We start from the raw sequence: 23191 nt of genomic DNA, 5'->3' as shown, positions 1-23191 counted from the left end.
AATGTCAAAATATCAGGGACTTAGGGAAATTTCGGGGGTCAACCTTGGGCTGGCACGGAAAACGATGCGGCGGCGGATCTGGCCTGAGTTCGCCGGAGGTGTCGGAGAAGACGAAGGGGAGGTCGGCGGAGGCCAGGGAGGCAACGGCCGGATCCGGCCGGCGGCGAGCTTGGAGCGGCGCGCCGCGGAGGTCCTGCGGCGGCTCTCAGCAAGGAGGGGGCCCGCGGGGCGCGGTCCGGCGGCCAGCGGTGCTAGGCGCCTGCAGGAGGAGAGGCAGGCGAGGCGAGGCCGACAGGCGGCGGCGGCGACCACCGGCGGCGAAGGAGGCGGCTGGAGGCCGCGGGCGCGGGGAGGCGACTTGGGGCGGCGCTCGCCCCGGCGAACGGCGGCGGAGGGCGGCGGACTCGCGGGCGGGAGGACGACGGCGGGATCTGGGGAGGCTCGGGCGGCGGCGGGCCCGATCTGGCCCGGGGCGGGCCCGATCTGGGCTTCCTCGGGCCGCGGCGGCGGCGCGCGGTGGAGGACGGCGGCGGGGAGACGTGGCGGCGAGAGGTTGGCTGCGGGAGGCAGCGGACATGTCCGGCTGCGGGCGGACATGTCCGGCGGTGCGAGGAGGGGGAGGGCTAGGGTTTCATCTGCGCGGAAAATTCGGGAGGGGCACATATTTATAGGTAGAGGGAGCTAGGAGAGTCCAAATGAGGTGCGGTTTTCGGCCACGCGATCGTGATCGAATGACCGAGAGTATGGAGGGGAGTTTGCTGGGTTTTGGGCCACTTTGGGGGGTGTTGGGCTGCAAAGACAGAGAGGTTTCGGGTTACGTGGTTAACCGTTGGAGTATCAAACGGACTCCAAATGACACGAAACTTGACAGGCGGTCTACCGGTGGTGTACCAAGGCCGCTTGGCAAACCTCGGTCCATTCCAAGAATGTTTAAAACCCGCTCACGAAAAGAGACAAGAAGGGGACGCCGGATGACATGGGAGTGCCGGATTGCAAAACGGACAACGGGGAAAAATGCTCGGATGCGAGAAACGAACACGTATGCAATGCAATGCACGTGATGACATGATAAAATGCAACACGCAAGCAAATGACGTGGCAACTACGGCAAATAACTGGCAGACACCTGGCGCATCGAATCCGGGGCGTTACAACACTCCTCCACTAACAAGAGATCTCGTCCTGAGATCTAGGATGGCACCGAAGGGAAAAGAAAGAGGAAGATAAGAGGTAAACTAAGTTGCTTCTTCGACAAGAGAGTAAAGCCAAAGAACCTTGAGAGGTTGAGCAAAATGAAAGGAAGAATACAACAAAGATGAGCAAAGTTGAAAATACTCCGTTAGAAAAGAGGAACAAGGGATACAACGAGAACCAAGAGATTTAGTGATAAGATAGATATTGAAACCACTCCGGTTAAAACTAGATAGAGAAGGAATAAGATTGATAAAATTTGGGCAGCACTCCAACTGAAAGAAGAAGGAAAACTTGATAAGATGAAAAGAACTTGAAGAGATGACACAACACTCCGGTTAAAAGGATAAGCATGAAAAAACGTGATCTTGACAAAAACGGGGTGATGGGTGAAGAGAGCAACATCACAATGCCTCCGGAACGAAAGAATAGAAGCTAGATTGTTGGGATAAAGGGACGGAAAAGAAAAAGACATATTCTGCCACAAATGAACTTGGAAAGCATCCTTAACAAAGAAGGATTGAACGGAGTTGTTGCAAAACCAACAACGAAAAGAATAAGCTTGTAGTGGGCTTATGGAAAACATCTCAAGACTATGAGGTGAGAACCGGCCAGTAATGGAAACCATTGATTTGATTGAGAGCACCAAAGAGATGAAAACTTCTTCCACCAAGAGGATAAAGAGCAAGCTTGGGTCATGCATAATCACCACAAATAGCAACAACCCTTAAGGAAAGGCTTTAGGTGAAATCTGACACAAGATAACTCCAACGAAGAAGTTGATTGGTCGAAAAGATCTCTTGAACAAAGAGAAAATAATGGATTTAAAATACCTCATTCTTGACAACATATGAATCATGAAACATGAAGGAAATTGTCAAGAGTGACATATCACCATCTCACAAGATAAGGTAGGAATACTTGCACTTCGGATGCAAGATGAAGAATGCTTGAACTCCTCAAAACAAAACATGTGTTGGGCACCATGTTTATTTAGAGTATAGCTTGGAGGGTCATAACTTCGAGAGAAATGTTGAAGAACAATTGAATAATGAAAAGAATCCTTGACGAACCACCATGTAGAGCCTCCATGAAAAACTCTGGTAATAAAAGGATGATAAAAAAAAAGAGAAGTTGAAAACACAAGGTGAAGCCTTGCGATGATTTAGATGAAGCTTTGCAACGATATAACCGAGAAAACTTGGAACTCCGGAAAAGGAAAAGATGAAACACTAGAACCGTGAATTACTTCATCATGAACAATCTTCGGAAGAAAAGAATTGAATCACCTCGATGAAATAAGAATAAGATTTATTATATGCTTATCCTTCATCAAATTAAATTGATGACAAGCAATGGATTTGGCATACTACTTATTCTTCTTGAAAAAGGATTAAGGGGGAACATAGCAAAAACTTGAGAAAGTCTTCATGAACCACCGGTAGTATTGGAAAGAACGAATAAATTGATATCATAAACAAGGAAAAAGAATCTTGAACGAACCACCGTAAGAATTCGAAAATGACTAATGAAAGAGAATGAATCACTGGGAAGAATTAGAAGAACAAATATGCTAGATGGGATTTAGATGCAAAAGAACAAAGAGATCATGAGCTGATTAAAGAGTACTTGAACGAAGCACCAGAAGAATATTGAGACGAGCGAAGGGGCACGGATATAAAATAATTGGAGAACGAATTCGACAACTTAGAGCGAAGAAATATTCCGAAAAGATGACCTCCGGATGATCTAGAGAGAAAGCAACTCCTGAAATGCTCCGGATGGATGAAAATAATTTGCACGACTGGAAAAACAATTTGAGAGGATAACATCAAGCTCGCACCATGAATCTCCAGGAAAATGGACAAGATTTAGAGGAAAACTCTTCTTCGATCTTCAAATGATGACGAGAAACACCACCAAAATTACTGAGATACTCCGGGAGAATGAAAAGCGAAGGGGTTGAGCCAACAATGAAAATGTTTGAAACCGATCTTGGAAAGGCATCTGACTAATGGGATCCATTCTTACGTCAAACTCCTAAAAGGATTTGAGAATAGCTCCGGGAAATTAGAAGAGTCGGGTAAGATTCTGGGAAAAGACCTGTGGGTTAGGGCCCACTCGAAAGAACCATCGTTGAAGGATTACTTAAAATAGATATTGCACCGGTAGAATTAAATAGCTTGAGTGAGAGAAAAACCTCAAAATGACTTGAACAGATAGAGAATGGAAACACAGATCTTTCGAGATGTCTTCAACACTCTGGAACAAATGAATAGCAAGAGGTGAGTGATTGAGAGGTGCACATGCATGAGAAAGCATTTGACACGAGGAAAGGAATATGATCAACACTGAAAGCTTGAATTGGATCCACCGGAGAAGAAAAAAGAACGAAGGATGACAAACTTGAAGCTCGTGAGCATCTTCCCGAGGGATCACCGGATCAGAACATTGATTGAAAAGAGTGAAGTGACTTCACATGAATAAATGGATTCTTGATTAAAATAAATGAGTCCTTCAAGAAAAGGGTGGGAGGGTGGGGAAAAACAAAGACAACTTGGGATGAACGAAACAAACACCGTTGAGAAAACTTAGAATTGATCTTGCGGATGGGGAGAATGATGGGATCATCTCGAAGAGAAGCACACCGGTTGGAAAAGAATTAACATGACAACCTCAATGATCAAAAGGACTAGTATTCACATAGCAATATGAGAACACCGTTTAGGAAAGGTATGGATTCAACATTTGACTTCGAAGCAACTCGAATACCACAAATAAAACAAAACAAAGGATTTGGCTTGCAGAATAAGCCGGAACAAACATATGATAGAGATTTCGTCCGAAGTTTTCATGGTGGGGCCCACACGGGCTCGATCATACAGCACCATCATGTACAAGGCGGTGCACATGACATACGAAGTGTCCCTGAACCGGCATAGCCAAGGGCTCTTTAAGACACAACGAGACCACTGTAAAAATGACCGTGGATAGGCGTACCACTAGACGTCGAACCCCAATCTCATATCATGCATCTGTCGGAAAGATATTCTAGGAGCTACTTGAGTTCCCACCTATAAAACTCCCAAAACTTTGTGGTTATGCAATCTGGTGTTGGGGATACAGGGGAAGCAATATATCTCATCCAAACTAACAATGCCTACATCCAAGATGTATCCATCCATCAACACATAACCAAGAAACCTTCAGAAATTGTGTACCTCAACCTTCTAAAAACATCCGTTATATGAGCTATGGCAATACTCCCGAACTCCCCAGTACTGGGTGATGTCGAGGTTATCTCACCAACAACTGCATAAAAGAGATTTTTGATGTCGGCAAAACTCAGGTATTCCAGAACTGCAACGATAAAATTGTGACGACAACACCTCGGAGCTCAACTCCCCGGGACACTGCCACAACCCCTAAATGTCAGGAGGCACCGAGAACAATGTTCTCATCACAAAACCATCGGAACGATTCCAAGATACCCGCGTGATCCTAAAAAAATTTAGTGAAATTTGAGGAGAGGAAAGACAAAACATCTATGTTAGGAGTCCTCACCAGAGCGATGAAGGGGGCTGAGGAGTAAAAAGAATCCTACTCTCCGATATATATAATCCTAAGACTCAAAATAGTTTTCTTCTAGACTCAACAACGGCCAACAATCAAGGGGGCTCCTATGGTCGGGCGAGGCTCTGATACCAACTTGTCACGCCCAATATGCGACCCTATCTAAAAGGAACTCGAAGGTCCCACCAAGGATAGACCCGCATATTGAAACGCTTTTGTAAGGTGGATATCATTACATCAACATTACATAATGAATGGGGATACATACAAAAGGCATACAATGCCACACCAATACAACATCATCATACATAAGAGCACCATCCGACTACGGATGAAACACAAACAGAAACTCAAACGACATCCATCCTGCTAGCCCAGGCTACCGACCTGGAACCTATCCTCTGATAGAAGAAGAAGCAGAAGAAGAACTCCAAAACAAGCAATCATTGCTCTCGCGTCATGATCATCGCACAACCTGTACCTGCAACTGTTGTTGTAGTAATCTGTGAGCCACAAGGACTCGGCAATCCCATTACCATGGGTATCAAGACTAGCAAAGCTTAAAGGGAAAGGAAGGGGTAAAGTGGTGAGGTTGCAGCAGCGACTAAGCATATATGGTGGCTAACATACGCAAATAAGAGCAAGAAGAGAGCAAACGGAACGGTCGTGAAGCTAGCAATGATCAATAAGTGATCCCGAACTCCTACTTATGTCAAACATAACCCAAAACTGTGTTCACTTCCTGGACTCCGCCGAAAAGAGACCATCACGGCTACACACGCGGTTGATGCGTTTTAATTCGGATCTGGTGTCAAGTTATCTACAACCGGACATTAACAAATTCCCATCTGCCATATAACCGCGGGCACGACTTTCGAAAGTTTATACCCTGCAGGGGTGTCCCAACTTAGCCCATCACAAGCTCTCACGGTCAAGGAAGGATATTCCTTCTCCCAGGAAGACTCGATCAGACTCGGAATCCCGGTTTACAAGACATTTCAACAATGGTAAAACAAGACCAAGAAGACCGCCCGATGCGCCGACATCCCGATAGGAGCTGCACATATCTCGTTCTTAGGGCAACACCGGATGAGCAATCCGTGCAACTAAAACCAGACCTCAAGTTTCCCTGAGGGGGCGCTGCAAAGGGCTCTGGTTCGGACCAACACTTAGAGAAGCATTGGCCCGAGGGGCTGAATAAAGATGACCCTCGAGAGAGCGACTCCCAAGGGAAAAGTAGGTGATGGTGAGGCAAATGGTAAAACCAAGGTTGGGCCTTGCTGGAGGAGTTTTATTCAAAGCAAACTGTCAACGGGGTCCCATAAATCACCCAACCGCGTAAAGAACGCAAAATCCGGGAACATAATACCGATATGACGGAAACTAGGGCGGCAAGAGTGGAACAAAACACCAGGCATAAGGCCGAGCCTTCCACCCTTTACCAAGTATATAGATGCATTAATTAAATAAGAGATATTGTGATATCCCAACATAATCCTGTCCACCATGGAGCAATCTTCAACTTCACCTGCAACCAACAACACTATAAGAGGGGCTGAGCAAAGCAGAAACATAGCCAAACAACGGTTTGCTAGGAAAGGTGAAAAAGGTTAGAGGCTGACATGGCAATTTGGGAGGCTTGAAGAGCAAAAGATAGGTAGCGCAGCATAGCGATAGAACGAAGCAACTAGCATAGCAATGATAGTAGTGAGATCCAAGGTGACGGTCATCTTGCCTGAAATCCTGCTAGGAAGAAGAACGAGTCTGAAGAAGATGAAGCCATGAAGACGAACCAAGCGTAGACGAATGAATCCTCACGATCGCAACGAAACGGGAACTATCGAGAGAAGCACACAACATGGTAAACACACCACACATATACAAGACATGATGCACAACCAAGCATGATGCATGACAAGGCTACATGAAGCTACTCATGGCAACAGATGATGCATACAAGAGCAACACATCAAAGCAAGTTTAAATGAGGCCGGAAACAACATATAACAATTCCGGTAAGTCCTCATATGCAAGTTTCGAAATTGGTCCAAATCTGAATAAACCTTATGTTCAAGTTGTTAAACAGCAAGTTAAAGAGCACCAAGAGGATCCACACGAGATTCTAGTCAAGTTACATATAAAGTTCATTTAGTTCGGAGCTACGGCCTAGAAGATATGAGCAAAGCAAGTTAAACATGGCATTGATGCAAAATGCATAGAAACATCAAGCAAACACCTCAAACAAGGACGCAACATGATAATATGAAGCTACATACAAAATCAAGCAAGTTTCATATAGAGCACACTCAAAACGGAGCAACGGTTCAACACATACTCTATACAAGTTTAAAGGACAAGCTGTCCAAAACAGCAACTAGGCATCTTGCAAGCATCAAAACAACATGCTACATCACCTTAACATAAAAACAAAAGGCATGGACATTATGTACAGATAAAGCATAACAAAACATGAACACTGAGCTATCTCCAGAAAATACTAGAACATGCTCAAAAAGACATGGCGAGATTGCAAATACTAACAGTTTCAGACTTAGCAGAAATAACAACGGGTTGCAATGTTTAGAGCTATCAAACAACATGTTACAGGATCTTATCATGACAAACAAAGGCATGGAATGAACCTACTAATTGCATAGAACAAAAGTCTTTTACTGACCATGAGCCAAAAAGGATCAGAAGATATAATGGCACCCATGTAAACATGGCAAGTTTCGTTAACAGATTCAGCAAACAAGGCATGGCAGGAACAACGTTAAGTAGGCATGTTGGTGAGTTTGTACAACTCACCACAGAGCGATAAATGGCATGACAAGCTGACTAACACTAAGAAGACATGTTTATGAAGCTATACATGGCAAGAACAAGTTCATAGGGTGCATGGATCACTAGCAAAGTTCATGGCAAAACTGAACTCAATGTTAACAGGCTGACAGCAACATTATTTAGCAACTTGGGAGCAAGATTACAACAAGCTACATTAGGCTATAAATATAACCAGGGGCATGAATGGATATAGCATGACATGTATAACAAAACATCCTTATTGAACATCTCCAGATTATGCATAGAATGACTTGTAGAAGTAGGTTTACATAGCATCACAATATAGCAGATTCAGCCTAGCAAAACAGCAACAGCAAGTACCCTACTTCACGAGCTTGATGCACTAACTACACAACTCACAAATCTACATGGATGGCACCCCTCTAATGATGGCATGATATAGTACAAAACACATGTAGAGTTCATGCCCATAAGATGCACACACAAAATGCAACAGAAATGACAAATCACCAAGTTGTAACAGTTTCAGCAGATTAACATCATATAGCACTCTTGCAACGATGATTCGGGCATCAAGATGGACTCAAACGAGCATGGCATAATGGAATGAAATGAAGAGCATCTCATGGCGAACATTTTGATATGCTACACGCCCAAAACAGAGCCACAGATGCGGAGTTATGATGTAATGAACAGAGGCATAAAATGTCAAAATATCAGGGACTTGGGGAAAATTCGGGGGTCAACCTTGGGCCGGCACAGAAAACGATGCGGCAGAGGATCTGGACGGAGTTCACCGGGGGTGGCCGGAGAAGATGAAGGGGAGGTTGGAGGAGGCCGAGGAGGCAACGGCGAGGCGGCCCCGGACTGGATCTGGCCGGATCCGGCCGGCGGCGAGCTTGGAGCGGCGCGACGCGGAGGTCCGGTGGCGGCTCTCGGCGAGGAGGGGCCCCGCGGGGCGCGGTCCGGCGGGCGGCGGTGCTAGGCGCCCGGAGGAGGAGAGGGGGGCGAGGCGAGGCCGGCAGGCGGCGACGGCGACCACCGGCGGCGAAGGAGGCGGCTGGAGGCCGCGGGCGCGGGGAGGCGACTTGGGGCGGCGCTCGCCCCGGCGAACGGCGGCGGAGGGCGGTGGACTCGCGGGCGGGAGGACGGCGGAGGGATCTGGGGAGGCTCGGGCAGCGGCGGGCCCGATCTGGCCCGGGGCGAGCCCGATCAGGGCTCCCTCGGGCCGCGACGGCGGCGCGCGGTGGAGGACGGCGGCGGGGACACGTGGCGGCGAGCGGTTGGTTGCGGGAGGCGGCGGACATGTCCGGCTGCGGGCGGACATGTCCGGCGGCGCGAGGAAGGGGAGGGCTAGGGTTTCATCTGCGCGAAAAATTCGGGAGGGGCCCATATTTATAGGTAGAGGGAGCTAGAAGAGTCCAAATAAGGTGCGGTTTTCGGCCACGCGATCGTGATCGAACGACCGAGAGCATGGAGGGGAGTTTGCTGGGTTTTGGGCCACTTTGGGGGTGTTGGGCTGCAAAGAGAAAGAGGTTTCGGGTTACGCAGTTAACCGTTGGAGTATCAAACGGACTCCAAATGGCACGAAACTTGACACGCGGTCTACCGGTGGTGTACCAAGGCCGCTTGGCAAACCCCAGTCCATTCCGAGAATGTTTAAAACCCGCTCAAGAAAAGAGACAAGAAGGGGACGCCGGATGACATGGGAGTGTCGGATTGCAAAACGGACAACCGGGAAAAATGCTCGGATGCGAGAAACGAACACGTATGCAATGCAATGCACATGATGACATGATAAAATGCAACACGCAAGCAAATGACATGGCAACTACGGCGAATAACTGGCAGATACCTGGCGCATCGAATCCGGGGTGTTACACGTGGTCAATGGGATGTGGCGTCCGGTGGTGAGTGTTGGCCGGGGTGAAAACCTGATCTATCTTCGGACGGACTGGCGGCGGCGAAGCTCGCTCCCTTCTTGAAGGCGTCGTCGCGGCTCTCATTGCCCGTCGTGTTGCTCCAGGGGAAACTCTGATCCTCGGGTCGGGCGGTGACGGCACTCTGGTGTCGTAACCTTCCTGAAGGCGCCGTCTTGGAGCACACGGTTCGTCATATGTGGCTTCTTCTCTTCACGTTGACGTGTCCACAGTTGAGGACTCCGGTGCTCTTGTAGTATTAGGGATAGTGTTGCTGCGCTCAACGTCTACGTATCCGCCTTGGGCGTGTGCGTATGTTGTGGTGGCGTGCGTTTGTATCTGAGTTGTGGTCGGTCATTGCTTTTAGGCCTGGGCATTCGGTTAAACCGAGTAGTTCGGTTCGGTGCTTCGGTTGATATACAAATTCGGTTTCCTGGTTTGGCTGACCGATCGGTCTTTGGAAAAATCAATGACCGACACTTCGGTCCGCTCAGAATTCGGTTCGGTCCTCGGTTGTAACCGAAGAGACCCAGTGTTGGTAGGAGAGGAAGAAATCACGAGTCAAATCATGGAGAAAACAAGAACAAGCAGACAAAAATCAATCCGAACATACATAGTGTACATGGTTGTGGGGACTGATACAAAGAAAACGGTATAGCCGGCTGAGCCCAAGACCACATCGGAGCAATGGACGTCGTCGGGCACCGAACAGGAGCCATGGGCGCCGCCGTCCACCACCGTGCAGGAGCCATGGGCACCGCCGGCCGCCGCCGCGCCACCGCGCAGGAGCCATGGCCGCAGGCGCGCATCGGTCGCCGCTAGTTTTTGCGCAAGGTGGGGATCGGAAGCGGAGACGCCTGCGCTTCGTGACGTACGTGCGTGAAGCCTCGAACCAATACAAGATAAGATGCAGGAGTTGTGCGTGTTTGTGGCAGAGATAAGGCTAAAAAAACGTCGTGTAGTGGTTGGACTCTTACGAACTTGGATGGGCTGTTGGCCTTTGTACGCTGGGCTTTAATACAACATAGCATTTCGGTTAATTCGGGTGATTCGGTCAACAGACTGGAATGACCGAATTCACCGAAGCAATTTCGGTTTCTCAGGTATGCTGACCGGGCAAACAACCGAAGCTTCGGTTCTCGGTATTTTCGGCTTCGGTCTCGGCTTTTTCGGCTCCGGTCTTCGGTTCTCGGTTTTTATGCCCACCCCTAATTGCTTTATATATAATACGGGGCGAAAGCCTTTTTCGGTAAAGCCTCCCTTTATTCTTTTTTTTTGTTTTTGAGAGTAGGTCAAAAGCGTACTAGATGTTTATAAAAGAGAGCAAAAGATTTACAAGAAGAGTCTGGAAAGTGCGAACACTTACAAACCCCATCACACACACCTAACAAATACTTAAGGCTATTCTCTCACAATACGTTGTAAACGACCAATGCCTGCAAGGTTCCATTCCTTGATTTCCTCTAACACTTGGGCAGCAAGTAATCTTGGGCACCTAATCTGAGCCATCCTATCAAAAACCCTCGCGTTGCATTGTTTCCAAAGAGACCAAGTGATGGCGATGACCAAAGTGTCGTAACCCCTCCCATTGGCCGCAGTGATGCTACTCCTGGCCATCTCCTACCAAGAAATGTGCATGTGGTTATGGCCCGGTCTGATAATATTGAGATTGATGGTCCCAAAGCAAATGTGCCATATATACCTCCCACACGTATATATATTGGATGAGAATGTGGTTGAGTGCGTCTTCATCTTGAAGGCAAGTGGAGCAATGCCGAGGGCCGAGTTCTGTTCTTCTAATCAATGTATCCTATCAAGTGTATCCGCAAAAAAAGGTGTATCCTTCCAACTGAACGTGTCAACTAATGCCAAGCGTTAAACAAACCTATCGAATCTGTTGTTTTTCTTTCTCTCTCTGAGATCTTCCGTCGTAGCAATCGAATCATCTGGTTGAGAAAATTATGACGGAAAGAATGCAGCCTTCAGAGAGCCTTAACAAAATTTGATCTTCTTCTATAGAAAAAAAAATAGATCTTCTTAGATGGCCGCCGCGGCGTCGGACCGCCTGTCCGTTCTCTCCGACGACTTGCTCCGCCACATCCTCTCCTTCGCCCCGGCCAGGGAGGCCGCCCGCACCACCGCTCTCTCGCACAGATGGCGCCGACCACTGTGGCTCGAAACGGGCGCCATCAACCTCGACTACCGCTCCTACACGACCGGCGGCGGCTTACTAATTCCTCTCCAGTGTCGAGCGGTGGAGGACGCCGGCCACGCGCTCGCCCGCCACCGCTCCCACGGGCGCGTTCCCACGAAGATCGCCGTCGTTATGAGGGATGAGCCCATGGACGAAGAGATCGTGCGCTGGGCCTGCGGCGGCGATGAGCGCGTGGAGGAGCTCCGCCTCGACTGCAAAGATGGCGCCTGGCCGCCATTCACGTCGTGTGCCTTGTTCCTGGAGTTGTGCTCGCTGCCGCTGGACTCGCTGCCGTTCGTGGCACTGCGAATCCTCGATCTCAGGGGCTGCATACTCGAGCCCCTCAACTCCTTGTCCAGATTGGATCCACCCCGGGGCGTCGCGTTCCCATGTCTGGAGGCGCTGCGGCTGCGGCTGTGCATCATGAAACTCGGCACGCTCCAGGACATGGTCCACGCCGCGCCTAAGCTCGCCGACCTGCGGCTCGAGTCGCTGAGGTTCCTGGACCGGTCGCCTTCGGGTTCACCCGCCACCCGGTGGCTCCCTCTCCGATGCCCGGCGGCCAGCGTGGTCGCCGTGACCAACATGGCCACCCGTGACACCGATGCGTGCAGCCTCGAGCTCGACGCGCCGTGCCTGCGCCGCTTCCGCTACACCCAGATCGTGCCGTTCGACGCCTCAGTCTCCTTCAAGTCGCCCTCGCCCGGCCTGGAACGTGTCCACCTGGAGGCCCACTCTGCCGCGTCTCTGCGCTCGGTCCACTTTTGCGGCGGCGTGTGCCACGCTAGGTCCCTCAAGCTGACGGTCTACTCCATCGCCGACATCGACGGCGTCCACTTGCCAATGTTCCCCAACCTGGAGCACCTCGGAATAGAAGAGCTGTGCGGTTGGTGTCTCGACAGCCACGGGGCTGCGGCCAACGCAATTCTGAACCTGCTACGTTCCTCCCCGGTGATCTCCGGCTGAAATTCAGCTGGCGGAAGTATCTCAACGAAACAGCAGATGAGACGGCCACGATAGTGGATTTCACGGCGTGTAAACAACCATCCTTGAAAGGCGACGATGAGCACGACGACAACGATTGTGATTGCTGTGACTGTGAGCTCCTCGACGTCCCCGGACTGAACTGCAGCTGCAGTGTGCTGGATTGCTTACGGAATTCCTTGAGGAGAGTGGTCGTGCAGGTCGACGTGGACGCGCTCTCCTGCTTCCAAGTTCCAAGTCCGGCTCGTCAAGTTCTTGGCCCAGAATGGCATGGTTCTTGAAGAGGTCCACATCGACGGCGGAAGCCGCCACGACTCGAGCTGCATTGATCGCAAGGTTGCGAGATGGAGGAGAGCCGCTAGTCGTCCATCGCTTCTGGAAGAAGCAATGATCTGCCGCTGTTGCACGGCTGCTGCAGGGCCATTGTCACCGCTGCCGGCTTCTCCGGCTCAGGCTCCAGCTCCGCCGCCGCCGCTCTGGGAGTTCCCGCCGGTTCGTGAACCCCGCTGGCGACGTGCCCGCCGCACTGACCTGCCCGTCGTAACCCCCAGCGGCCGCGGCCACCCTTTCCAGCCGACACGCCCTCCACCAGCCTCCCGCAGTCGCCGGCCCACCGCGTTTCCCAACCATCCGTCTAAGACCAGGTGGCGCCGGTGATATCTCCGACGATCGGAGCACATAATGCCTCCCGTGTGTACGTTGCGCAAAGTAGACAAATATAGAATGGAACATGCGCTCGGCAATGTTGGAAAAAAAGAATCCAAGACTCGGTGAGTGTGATTGCAACTTTGCATGCTGAATTGGTTATCAAAATATGAGTATTCCTGCTTCACACGTGCATGCGATGCGTACATGGCCAAAGGCGTGTGTGGCTATGCTGAGTGTTTGGTCTGTTCAGCTTTTATTAGAGGCATCGCGTGAGCATCGGCCGGCTCAAGCTACAGCTTTGATCGGATCAAAGATGTGAGCAACATCTTTGAAAAGGTGTGCGTCTCTAAAATTTCAGTTCTATATATGTTAACTAAGCTTACTTGATTAAAACAGCAAACAAGTCGTTGTAGTATAGTGGTGAGTATTCCCGCCTGTAGTTCAAAGTCCATTTCTCCGTTAGCCCGTACATCTCACTAATTATGTTCCGCTGCTGATTTACTTGAATTACGTATATTAGACACTAATTATGATCTGATGGTGATTGGCTTAAACTATGAAGTCCCTGATTATGATCCGAATATCTGACGCCTCTTTTTGAGAAAAGAAGCAGGTTTCGCCAAACTACACCAGAAGAAAAGAAATAACTTCTCTAGGTAGTAATAATTAAGGTAGCTTCGAAAAAGCAAACGGCTACTCCTATATACTTGCATTAAAAAAATGAAAATGAATGAGACCTAGAGGCCGTTCGGAATCACTCCACGCTATGCCACTTCAATACTGGAGCTGGCCCGATCTTGTCGATGATGGGTAGGAAGTCTTCATGCCCACGCTTGTAAGGCCAGCGCCCTGGTGCCGTAGAGTCTTCGTTAAATCAATCTGAAGAACCTGACACCAAATTAAGAAACCCTAACTCGGCGACCCGAGGAGCTGTCAGGAATCTACATTGAAGTTTCGTCTAATCCGCCCCGACGGGCGAGTTTGAGGAGAATCGGTGCGCAAAATACTGACTCGAACAATAAGCGCCGCCATTCATCCAAACGTGCCGCATATGAGGACTAAAATCCCTAACCTATCTACTAGGCAGAGCTGATATATTAGGATTCTTTCCCCCACTAGCAGCCGCCGAAGCAGTAGACAGAGGGGATGCAAAAAAAGATTGCAACCTATGAACGTAATGCTTTCTAGATGATTTTTCAAAAGAAAATAAACAGAGCTCATAGAGGTATGGTATGTGTGTATGCGTGTTTATATGGGTGTGTGTATATTAGTATATACAATCGTCTATGTCTGTATTGTGTTAAAAAAATAATTTTTTTAACACTGTTTAGAATTATTATTTTGTGTGACAAGCTGCTTTTTGAGAAGTGAAAAGAGATGCGGTGATATATCAAATTTTCCATCTTTTTTTTTTGAGAATCATCAATTTTGTTTTTTCAGATCTATTCGTCTTGGCGCGATATATCAAATGAGATGGCCCAGCATAACCCTTGGTCAACCGAAGGCCCGTCATTCTTGTCACCGTATCATTTAAGCCCAGCCCAACCAAATACTCCGCTGATTACCACCCAAACAAATCCCCCACCTCTCCTGTGCCATTCCATCCTCCCCTCCCCACCGAAGCCAACGACCGAACGAACCCTAGACTCCAAGCGCACGAGGAGAGAGAGAGGGAGATCTCCCAGGTCGCGACCATGGCGATGCGTGCGCTGTACAACGAGATCCGCGCGATGAAGGTGCGCGAGGTGCCGGCGTACCTCAAGCCGCGCCTCACCTGGTCCAACGTGAAGAAGAGCACCGACCAGGCGGTGGACCGCTACATCGAGAAGTACATCGAGACCAGCTCGGTTGACCCGCTCTTCCACGTCTGCTTCGGCGGCATGGCCTTCTCGTACCTCGTGGGCCTGCCCCAGGAGCGCCGCCACCTCGAGCACCTCGAGAAGCACGGCGGCCACTAGATCCGGATCCGCCCCGCGCAGGTGAGGGTTCTATTGTATCATTTCTGTTTCCTGATCCGATCCGGTGGTGCGATGAGATGCTTTTCGGGGGTTTGAACCCCGTCTGCTTGACGATTGTCGTATGGTTTAATTTAGGTAAGGTCGCATGTACGTGGTGTGCGGTACGATTAGATGCAAAATGTTCTGGCGGGGTCTGTGAACTTGTTTGGTCATTTGGACGAGGTTTTGTATGAATTCTGGTTGTCGGGAACAATATTGTGGGGGCATTTGTGCATTTGAATCACTTGCGTAGTGGCAATTGATTGGTCTATATGACCGCCAATAGTGGAACTGTATGAGGATCTGAATGATCTTGGTGTTTTCTGTTTCACGCCCATTTCATTCTGCCAGTGATGCAAAATCTCAAGACATCCTTGAGTTTTACAAAGTTTGACCACTTCTATGGCTTGCACTTTTCTGTTATAGTTCTCGAATGGCAAAGGAAACTGTTGAATGACACATTTGTTTGGGTATCATTTGTGATTATAGCTTGCACTGTGTATTGCGTTGGCTATGCATAGTTTGGGACTGCGGTGACAGTTGTATCAACCTTCAAGTTACTGCAGGCCATCTTTTTGTATCACCATTTTGTGCATTTATGAAGTTGCATAGCACCATATGATACTTCCAAATAGCGGTGTAAGATCTGTTAGCTATATTCACCTTTTGTGTTAGTAGGTTAGGTCAATGGTTATCAGATGATATGTCAGAAAAATGGTGTAGCAAACTGGTTTAATGTTCTGTTGAACTTCAAATGTGCATATTATGGATTTAAGTGCTTTTGAAGGCCTTTTGCAGAGTTTGACACTTTTGAGGAATGGAATCATTATTCATTGACATGTGAAAGTCGTTTTGCTCCCTGTGGAAGTGACAACGACTTAAAAGTAGTTAAATTCCGTGATAGTTTTGACAGAACCTTTCTTACAACTAAATTGTGTAGGAACAAAAGTGTGACTTACATTCTGTATGCTAAGAGCCTAAGACCTATGTACCCGTCTAAGAAGATTGATAAATATAATTATTACGTATTGATACCAACAAAAACAGTGGAAGGCTAAACCTGATGTTACGTTAAGTGATATTGTGTGTACTACAGCAGTTATATGTTATGCGACACTATTGAGCTGTAAACATGTGCAATATAGTCTTTGTAAACATGTGCAATATAAGCATTGTTTTTTTTGGCATGAGATGTCTTCTGCACCCCTCAATTGTCCTCACCACCTTTATCTATGTTGTGCAGGAGAGCTTATCTACGGTTGATTCAGGATGGTGCTCTCCGTTTTTCTTCTACTGATGGGCTACCTGGAGTTGATGTCTATTTGATGGCTGGTTTATTTTGTGTCGGAAGGCAGCAATGAACTGTCTAGTCCACTGTTACGTTCCTCCGCGTCTTGTCATAAGCAACTTCAAACTGGAAGTGCATGCATTGTGATTAAAAACATTTTCAGCGAATCGAGTACAAGTTCTTGCAGTATACTCCATTGATTTTGTGTCAACCGTTTTGTGTTCTTGTGATGCCTTCTTTGTTATTCCCTCCGATCCATAATAAGTGTCGTGGTTTTGAACTAAGCTTGAGTTGAAAGGCAAGGTTACGTGTACTCCCTCTGATCCAAAATAAGTGTCGTGGTTTTGAACTAAGATCGGAGGGAGTTCACATAACCTTGCCTTTCAACTCAAACCATTGGGCTGATTTTCTTCATCAATATTTTGCTTGAATCCCTGACAAGATGTAACCTTTTGACTTAGAAGCATGTGATACCAGTGTATTTTTGGAACCCGGGTGTATTGAAGGACTTTATTTTAAATACTTTGAAAATCACATTTAAGGTATCAAAAAATTCTACGTGATCATATGGATGTATATTACACATGTCTAAAGTTTGGTGATGAAATAAGTAAATATGCGACCTATACAAAAATGACAAAATGGTGATTTCCAAATAGTGAATAATGCATACATTGTTCATCTTTCCAAAATCATGATTTTGTCATTTTTGTCTAACTCACATGGTTACTTATTTCAGCATCAAAATTTACACGTGTAATATACATTCATATAAACATGTTGATTTGTTTTCAGAATTTTTTTGAAACTTCAAAATAGCATTTTGGCATAGTTCAAAAAATAGGGCTCCAATGCACCCGGGTTCCAAAGTGACTTTTTGTCTACCACGAATTATATGATGTTATGTGACCTTTATGGTCTCCACTGTGGGGCGAGAAATCGTAGAGTGTACATAGCTGACAAATGTAAGAGTGACGAGGTTCGTAGGTAGGTTGCTCTAATATGTGGAATTCACGGGCATTGCGCGAATGTAGGAGACGCATTTGCTTATGCTGCGACAGATGAATTATTGTGGGTAGGAAGACTGAGACACGCTTGATCGAGATACGATTGCTGTCATCAGTGCGGACAAGCACTGGCCTAAACGATACACCTTTTAAGCCAAGCGGTTGAAGAAGCAGGGATGGGCAAATTGCAGCGTATGTCCCAAAGAGGAAGCAAGGAAGTAGACCATGTCTTTTCTTCAAGTGTCGCTACATCCTTAGGCTTTGATGTTTGGTATTTGAGAAATTTGGCCTTGCTCATGCTGACACTTTGACTTGGCATATTTGAGGACTCGGTCGTGGGCTCACGGCATCGTGGGGCAAGAGGACCGACATGCAAACTCCGAATAGACATGCAATGCTTCCCTCGCTCAACATGCTCGTCTCTTGGACCTTCTGGAATGAGAGAAATGCTTGAGTCTTCCGGCACAAGAGTGCGCCACCTCCATCTTGTTGTGCTTGATTAGTGACGATGCAAAGCTTTGGTTACCGCGGGTGCTAAGCACCTAGGGCATATTGAGAGTCTAATCTCCTCTTATTTAGTAGTAGATGAAGCAAATCTTATGCTCCATTTGAGAAAAAGTATTTTTGGGGCAGGAGCAACATGGTCCCTAGAGCCGAATTGGATATCTGATGTTTAGAGGTGCCAAAATAGAGCTTCGGAGTCAAGGAATCACAGGAACACGCTGCCTTTAGAAGGTCCATAAAAACTGATGCACAGTTTACAAGCAAAGGTTGAATGAACTATTGGTTTGGTTATATAATCGTACAACGGGCACACATCACCGTGCACTACAACAAAATGTTAAACATGTTGAATAAACAGTTACAGCTCGATTCTGATGTACAAGGCAGTCTTCCTGACCATTCTCACCACCCATATTTTGCTTGAGTCTCCGCTTTCGTGAGGAAGCCCTTGGCACGCCTCTCGGAAAGCTCCATCTCCTTCTGCTTCAGGTCGTAGAAGAGAGAACCGATCTGATGCTTTCTCTTCTGCAGCTTGGAGGGCTTTCCCTTCCCTGATGGGGCGGCCTATGCACAAGATAGAACAAATCTCAGGTCAGGAAATAAAAACATTCAAGCCTTGATTATTGTAGAAGAGAGCAGAGATACTCATTCGGTAAAAGTAACCTGCTCTCAATTGATGTTAAAAGCAGAAGTTTGGACGATGAACAAAAGCAACATGACAGGTACATGTGAAAATGGCTGAATGGTTGATGGTTTTGATACCAGGGAGAAATCGGAACTAACAGCTACAATTTTCAAACAGTACAGAACCAGTCACCAACTATACAGGGAAATCTATATATTCAAGACATGCTTCTAAGTTCTGATTGCGATAGGATGAGATTTTCTAATGCAGCCTGGGTTATACAGTCCTGTAAGCACATACATCAATTACCATCAACCTATATTATCAAAAAGATCTACCTTTAGTAGGATCATCGGTATTAACAAGACCATATTTTGAACTAGCCATCCTTCTATTGATTTTTAGTTTGTGATTTCAAAGTTCTACTATCCTAAGCATATTCCTTTCCTAGACAATTGGACTCTGAAGACGTAACCAAGACCACCATTACACCGTACAGAATAAGGTCCTGGATTAGGGTGACCTACCACAAGAAGAACATATCTCTAGCTTGTCTGTATTTCAAATGTATGCAGAGGTCTTGAATTAGAGGGAGTATCCAATACCCAGTTGCCCACAACATCAAGCACAACCTCATCACATCATCACCTTATTATTTTATTCATGCTTATTGTCAAAGTATAATGTTGTACTCCCTCCGTAAAGAAATGTAAGAGCGTTTAGATCACTACCTTGGTGATCTAAACGCTCTTATATTTCTTTACGGAGGGAGTAGCTCATATTTTAGTTTTATCAACTTAAGTACTGAATGCTGTGTGAATCTTGTCTGATTACAATACAGAACCTGCTCTAATCTGGTCAATTCCATGTAGTGCCCTTTTGCTTAATAAAGCTGCCCGTTTGATCTAGCAAACTGTACTTTAGTACTCCCTCTGTCCCAAAATAAGTGTCTCAACTGTATTACAACTTTGTATTAAAGTTAGTACAAAGTTGAGACACTTATTTTGGGACGGAGGGAATGTAACCTAAACTAAAACAAGTTTGTCTTGGCTCACAAGTCCCATCTGGTATAGGCAATCAGCAAACCCATTAAAAGGGTACATACCCAATACAAAAATAATAGGTACCCCCTCCAATTACTCCCTCCGTCCGAAATTACTTGTCATCAAAATGGATGAAAATGGATGTATCTAGAACTAAAATACATCTAGATACATCCATTTCAATGACAAGTATTTCCGGACAGAGGGAGTACTATTATAAGATGTTCTGACTTTTTTATAAATCGGACGTATGTAGACACGTTTTAGTGTGTTTGTTCACTCATTTCAGTCCATATGTAGTCCATATCGAAATATCCAAAACATCTTATAATAATGAACAGAGGGAGAAGGCGACGCCTAGGAGGCGCTTACGCACACTTAGGCGGCAGGCAATGACCAAACGCCTCACCTAGGGCATAGGCGGAACTCTAGGTAGTGGAAGCAAGAAGTTGTCCACTCAATCAAGAAATCATGCCATGTTGCATAGACGGTCCAAATGGCCCATACAATGGTAGTAGCTGGTTGTTTACTCACCTATATACTCTAAATCAATATCGATACACATGTAACACCCCAAATACACCCTGATAGCCAAATTGTATGTCCGCCTAGGCTGCGCCTAGGGCACTTAAGCGCCACCTAGGGGTTAGGCGAAGGCCCACCGCCTCGCTTACACCTAGCGGCTAGCGCTCTTCCCAACCTATTATTATTACAATGTAATAACAACTGCTTGGTTTGGTCACAATTTTCTGACACTTCAGAAAAGGGTACAGTCAAATATTTAGATTGTTCACGGAAAATTATATGAATATATTACGAGTAAAATAAATCTTCTGCAAAATGTTATCCATATTAATTTTCACTGATTTGGTAAGTCAACTTTGTACTAAATCAGCGACAATTAATATGGATCGGAGGGAGTAATATATTGTGACAACTGAAGTTCAAAGTTGCATCTCTACCAAACAGAGTGCTTCAATAGTTCTTTACTGATCAGAATGATAACTTATTTATTTATTTATTTATTTTAAGCATGTGTGCAATAGCATACATTTATAAACATGGTTTAAACCATAAGCTAGATTAGCTAGTATATTTATTGTTAAGTTTAAGGATATATGAATTGGCAAATTATATGGTTCATTTCGTAACAAAAACATAATTATATACTCCCTCCGTAAACTAATATAAGAGCATTTAGATCACTACTTTAGTGATCTAAAAGCTCTTATATTAGTTTACGGAGGGAGTATTCATCTACTCCAGTTACGATCTGATGACAGTGACAACACCCTTGAAAGCATCACTAGCATATAATTACAGCTTGGAGAAGTTATCAGTAGTGACTCTTCATTTGTCAGGTACAGTACTTGATTTGTTTGCCTTATTGGTGATAATTTGCAAATTTTTAACTAAAACTGTGACAAGCAAAAACCTATTACCAAGAATAATTGCTTGGGACTGGTATCAGGGCCTAAATTGCATGGATAATGCTGCATGCATACTTAGTATCTGTGTATCACTTGACAAAATAAAAATACAATTATCTAACATGGATAGTAGTGATGATGGCTATAAGGTGAAAGAAAATCAAAGACGGTAAAGTGAACTGAGCACAATAACAATGTAGCAATAGCTAAGCAAAAGTCATGCCAAGTTATCAGGGAATGATTTGTCTGTACCTGGTAACTAGGACCAAAGGCCATCCCTGTGAGCTTGGATTTGTCCTCCCTCGGACGGTTCTTGACCAGTTCTGCCTGATTCACCTCTATAATCTCCATAGGCATATCCCTCCTACCTCTCTTCACTCCAATCCTGCCCAATTCTGGTGGCAGTGCAGGCTCCCGCATTGGTGGCGCTGCCATTGCCACTGCCTCAGCACTGTAACCTCCAGTATATTCCCCTCCACATGGAGGCGCTGTCGAATGCTCGTATCCACCACTGTGCTCCCCGCCATATCCATTATCATACCCACCACCTTGCTCCACTCCATATGCTGCATACTGTGGTTCAGCCCCATAATTCAAATTGCTATTTGGATCCAAACCATAATATGCATAATAGTTTGGATCCCATGCATAGCCTTCGTACCCATTAGCGTTTCCAACTCCAGCATCACAACCCTGGTGTTGGACGTCTCCAGCTTCAGCACCAAGACCCTGTTGTTCTTGCTGTTGCTCCGGAGCAGGCATGCCATCCTCATCGCTGCTTTTCTCAGGATCGTCCTCGTCGGCAGGGCCAGTATCGGACCTTTCTGGCGCCCCTCTGTTGACAGCCGAGCTAGAGGGGCCAGCAGCACCAAGATTTGACCTCTCCGGCCCGGCGGTGTCTACGGCCGACCTCCTGGCCGCGCCGGAGCCGAAGCCAAGCGAGTGCCTGGGCGCCGGGAGGAACGAAGACACCGGCCCCGATCCAGCAGACAGGGGCGGGGGCGCCTCGCTGACGCTGGGACGGCGCTTCTCGGCGTCATCATCCTCGTCCGAGCTGACCCCGGTGGTCTGGCGGATCGGCGGCGGGCGGAACTGTACGACGCGCTTAGGGTTTCCGGAGGAAACGGACGATTTGGGAGGCGGGATGGAGGAGAAGGTCGCGGCGGATTTCGGCGCCGGGAGCGATGAGAATATAGGCGCCGACTTGGGTTGCGGGAGCGCGGAGAAGATGCCGCCGGCGGGCTTTCCGCTCGCCTCGCCGCGGCGGGTCGCGGGAGCGGGTGAGGGGATGCTCTCGTCGGCGTCTTCGTCGGAAGAGGCGTAGGTGGCAAGAAGCGAATCCATGTTTTCGGCGCGGTCGGCGGGGAAAGGGGCAGGCGGCGGCGTCGGCGGCGGCTTTGGGGTTTGTTTCGAGTTGGAGTTGGAGTCGTCGACGGTGAGCGGAGGCGGTGGTCGCCTGGTCGGAAAGGTACGGAAGTGGGGCGTTTTCCTGGGCTTCGGCGGGGTACTTTTTATCTAACGGGCTGAGCTTCACATGGTTGAAACCTTTTACCAAGCCCTAGAGAGAGGCCTACACTATGTGGGCTGACCTATTTTTGAGACTCTCGCTTGCCTCTTACTCTTAGAGCTTTTTTTTTTAGTAATTGTCTTCTCCATTGCCTAAAAAGTACTCCCTCCGTCTCAAAATTCTTGTCTTAGATTTGCCTAGATACGGATGTATCTAATACTAAAACGTGACTTGATGCATCCGTATTTAGAAAAATCTAAGACAAGAATTTTGGGACGGAGGGAGTAGTAATTACCTCCCCTTCATTTATTATAATTGTTACATCAGTTACAATCATGAAAACCACCACCTTTGGGGTAACCCCATCCAGTACTTACTCGGATATAAGCTTTCATGATCTCGTTCAAGTTAGTGCATCCTTCATACTAGAGTTTATCGGTTCGGCCTAAATCATGGCTTCTTTGCTTGCCCCCACG

At 47.2% G+C, this 23191-nt stretch overlaps 2 protein-coding genes across 2 annotated transcripts; one reads left to right on the top strand and one right to left on the bottom strand.

The window, feature by feature from the left end:
* The first annotated feature begins 14885 nt into the window (after positions 1-14885).
* Positions 14886-16810, top strand: LOC123136607 (uncharacterized). Its single transcript, XM_044556030.1, has 2 exons — positions 14886-15293; positions 16555-16810. The coding sequence occupies exon 1, from the start codon at positions 15009-15011 to the stop codon at positions 15270-15272; it is 264 nt and encodes an 87-aa protein (XP_044411965.1). The 5' UTR covers positions 14886-15008; the 3' UTR covers positions 15273-15293; positions 16555-16810.
* A 1505-nt stretch (positions 16811-18315) lies between these two features.
* On the bottom strand, positions 18316-22735 carry LOC123136606 (proline-rich protein PRCC). Its single transcript, XM_044556029.1, has 2 exons — positions 21461-22735; positions 18316-18674 (listed from the first exon to the last, which is right to left on the bottom strand). The coding sequence occupies exons 1-2, from the start codon at positions 22550-22552 to the stop codon at positions 18513-18515; spliced, it is 1254 nt and encodes a 417-aa protein (XP_044411964.1). The 5' UTR covers positions 22553-22735; the 3' UTR covers positions 18316-18512.
* Between the last annotated feature and the right edge of the window lie 456 nt (positions 22736-23191).

The sequence above is a fragment of the Triticum aestivum genome, chromosome 6B (assembly GCF_018294505.1).
Source record: "Triticum aestivum cultivar Chinese Spring chromosome 6B, IWGSC CS RefSeq v2.1, whole genome shotgun sequence".
NCBI lineage: Eukaryota > Viridiplantae > Streptophyta > Magnoliopsida > Poales > Poaceae > Triticum > Triticum aestivum.
This window is presented reverse-complemented; position numbering and strand designations above follow the sequence as displayed.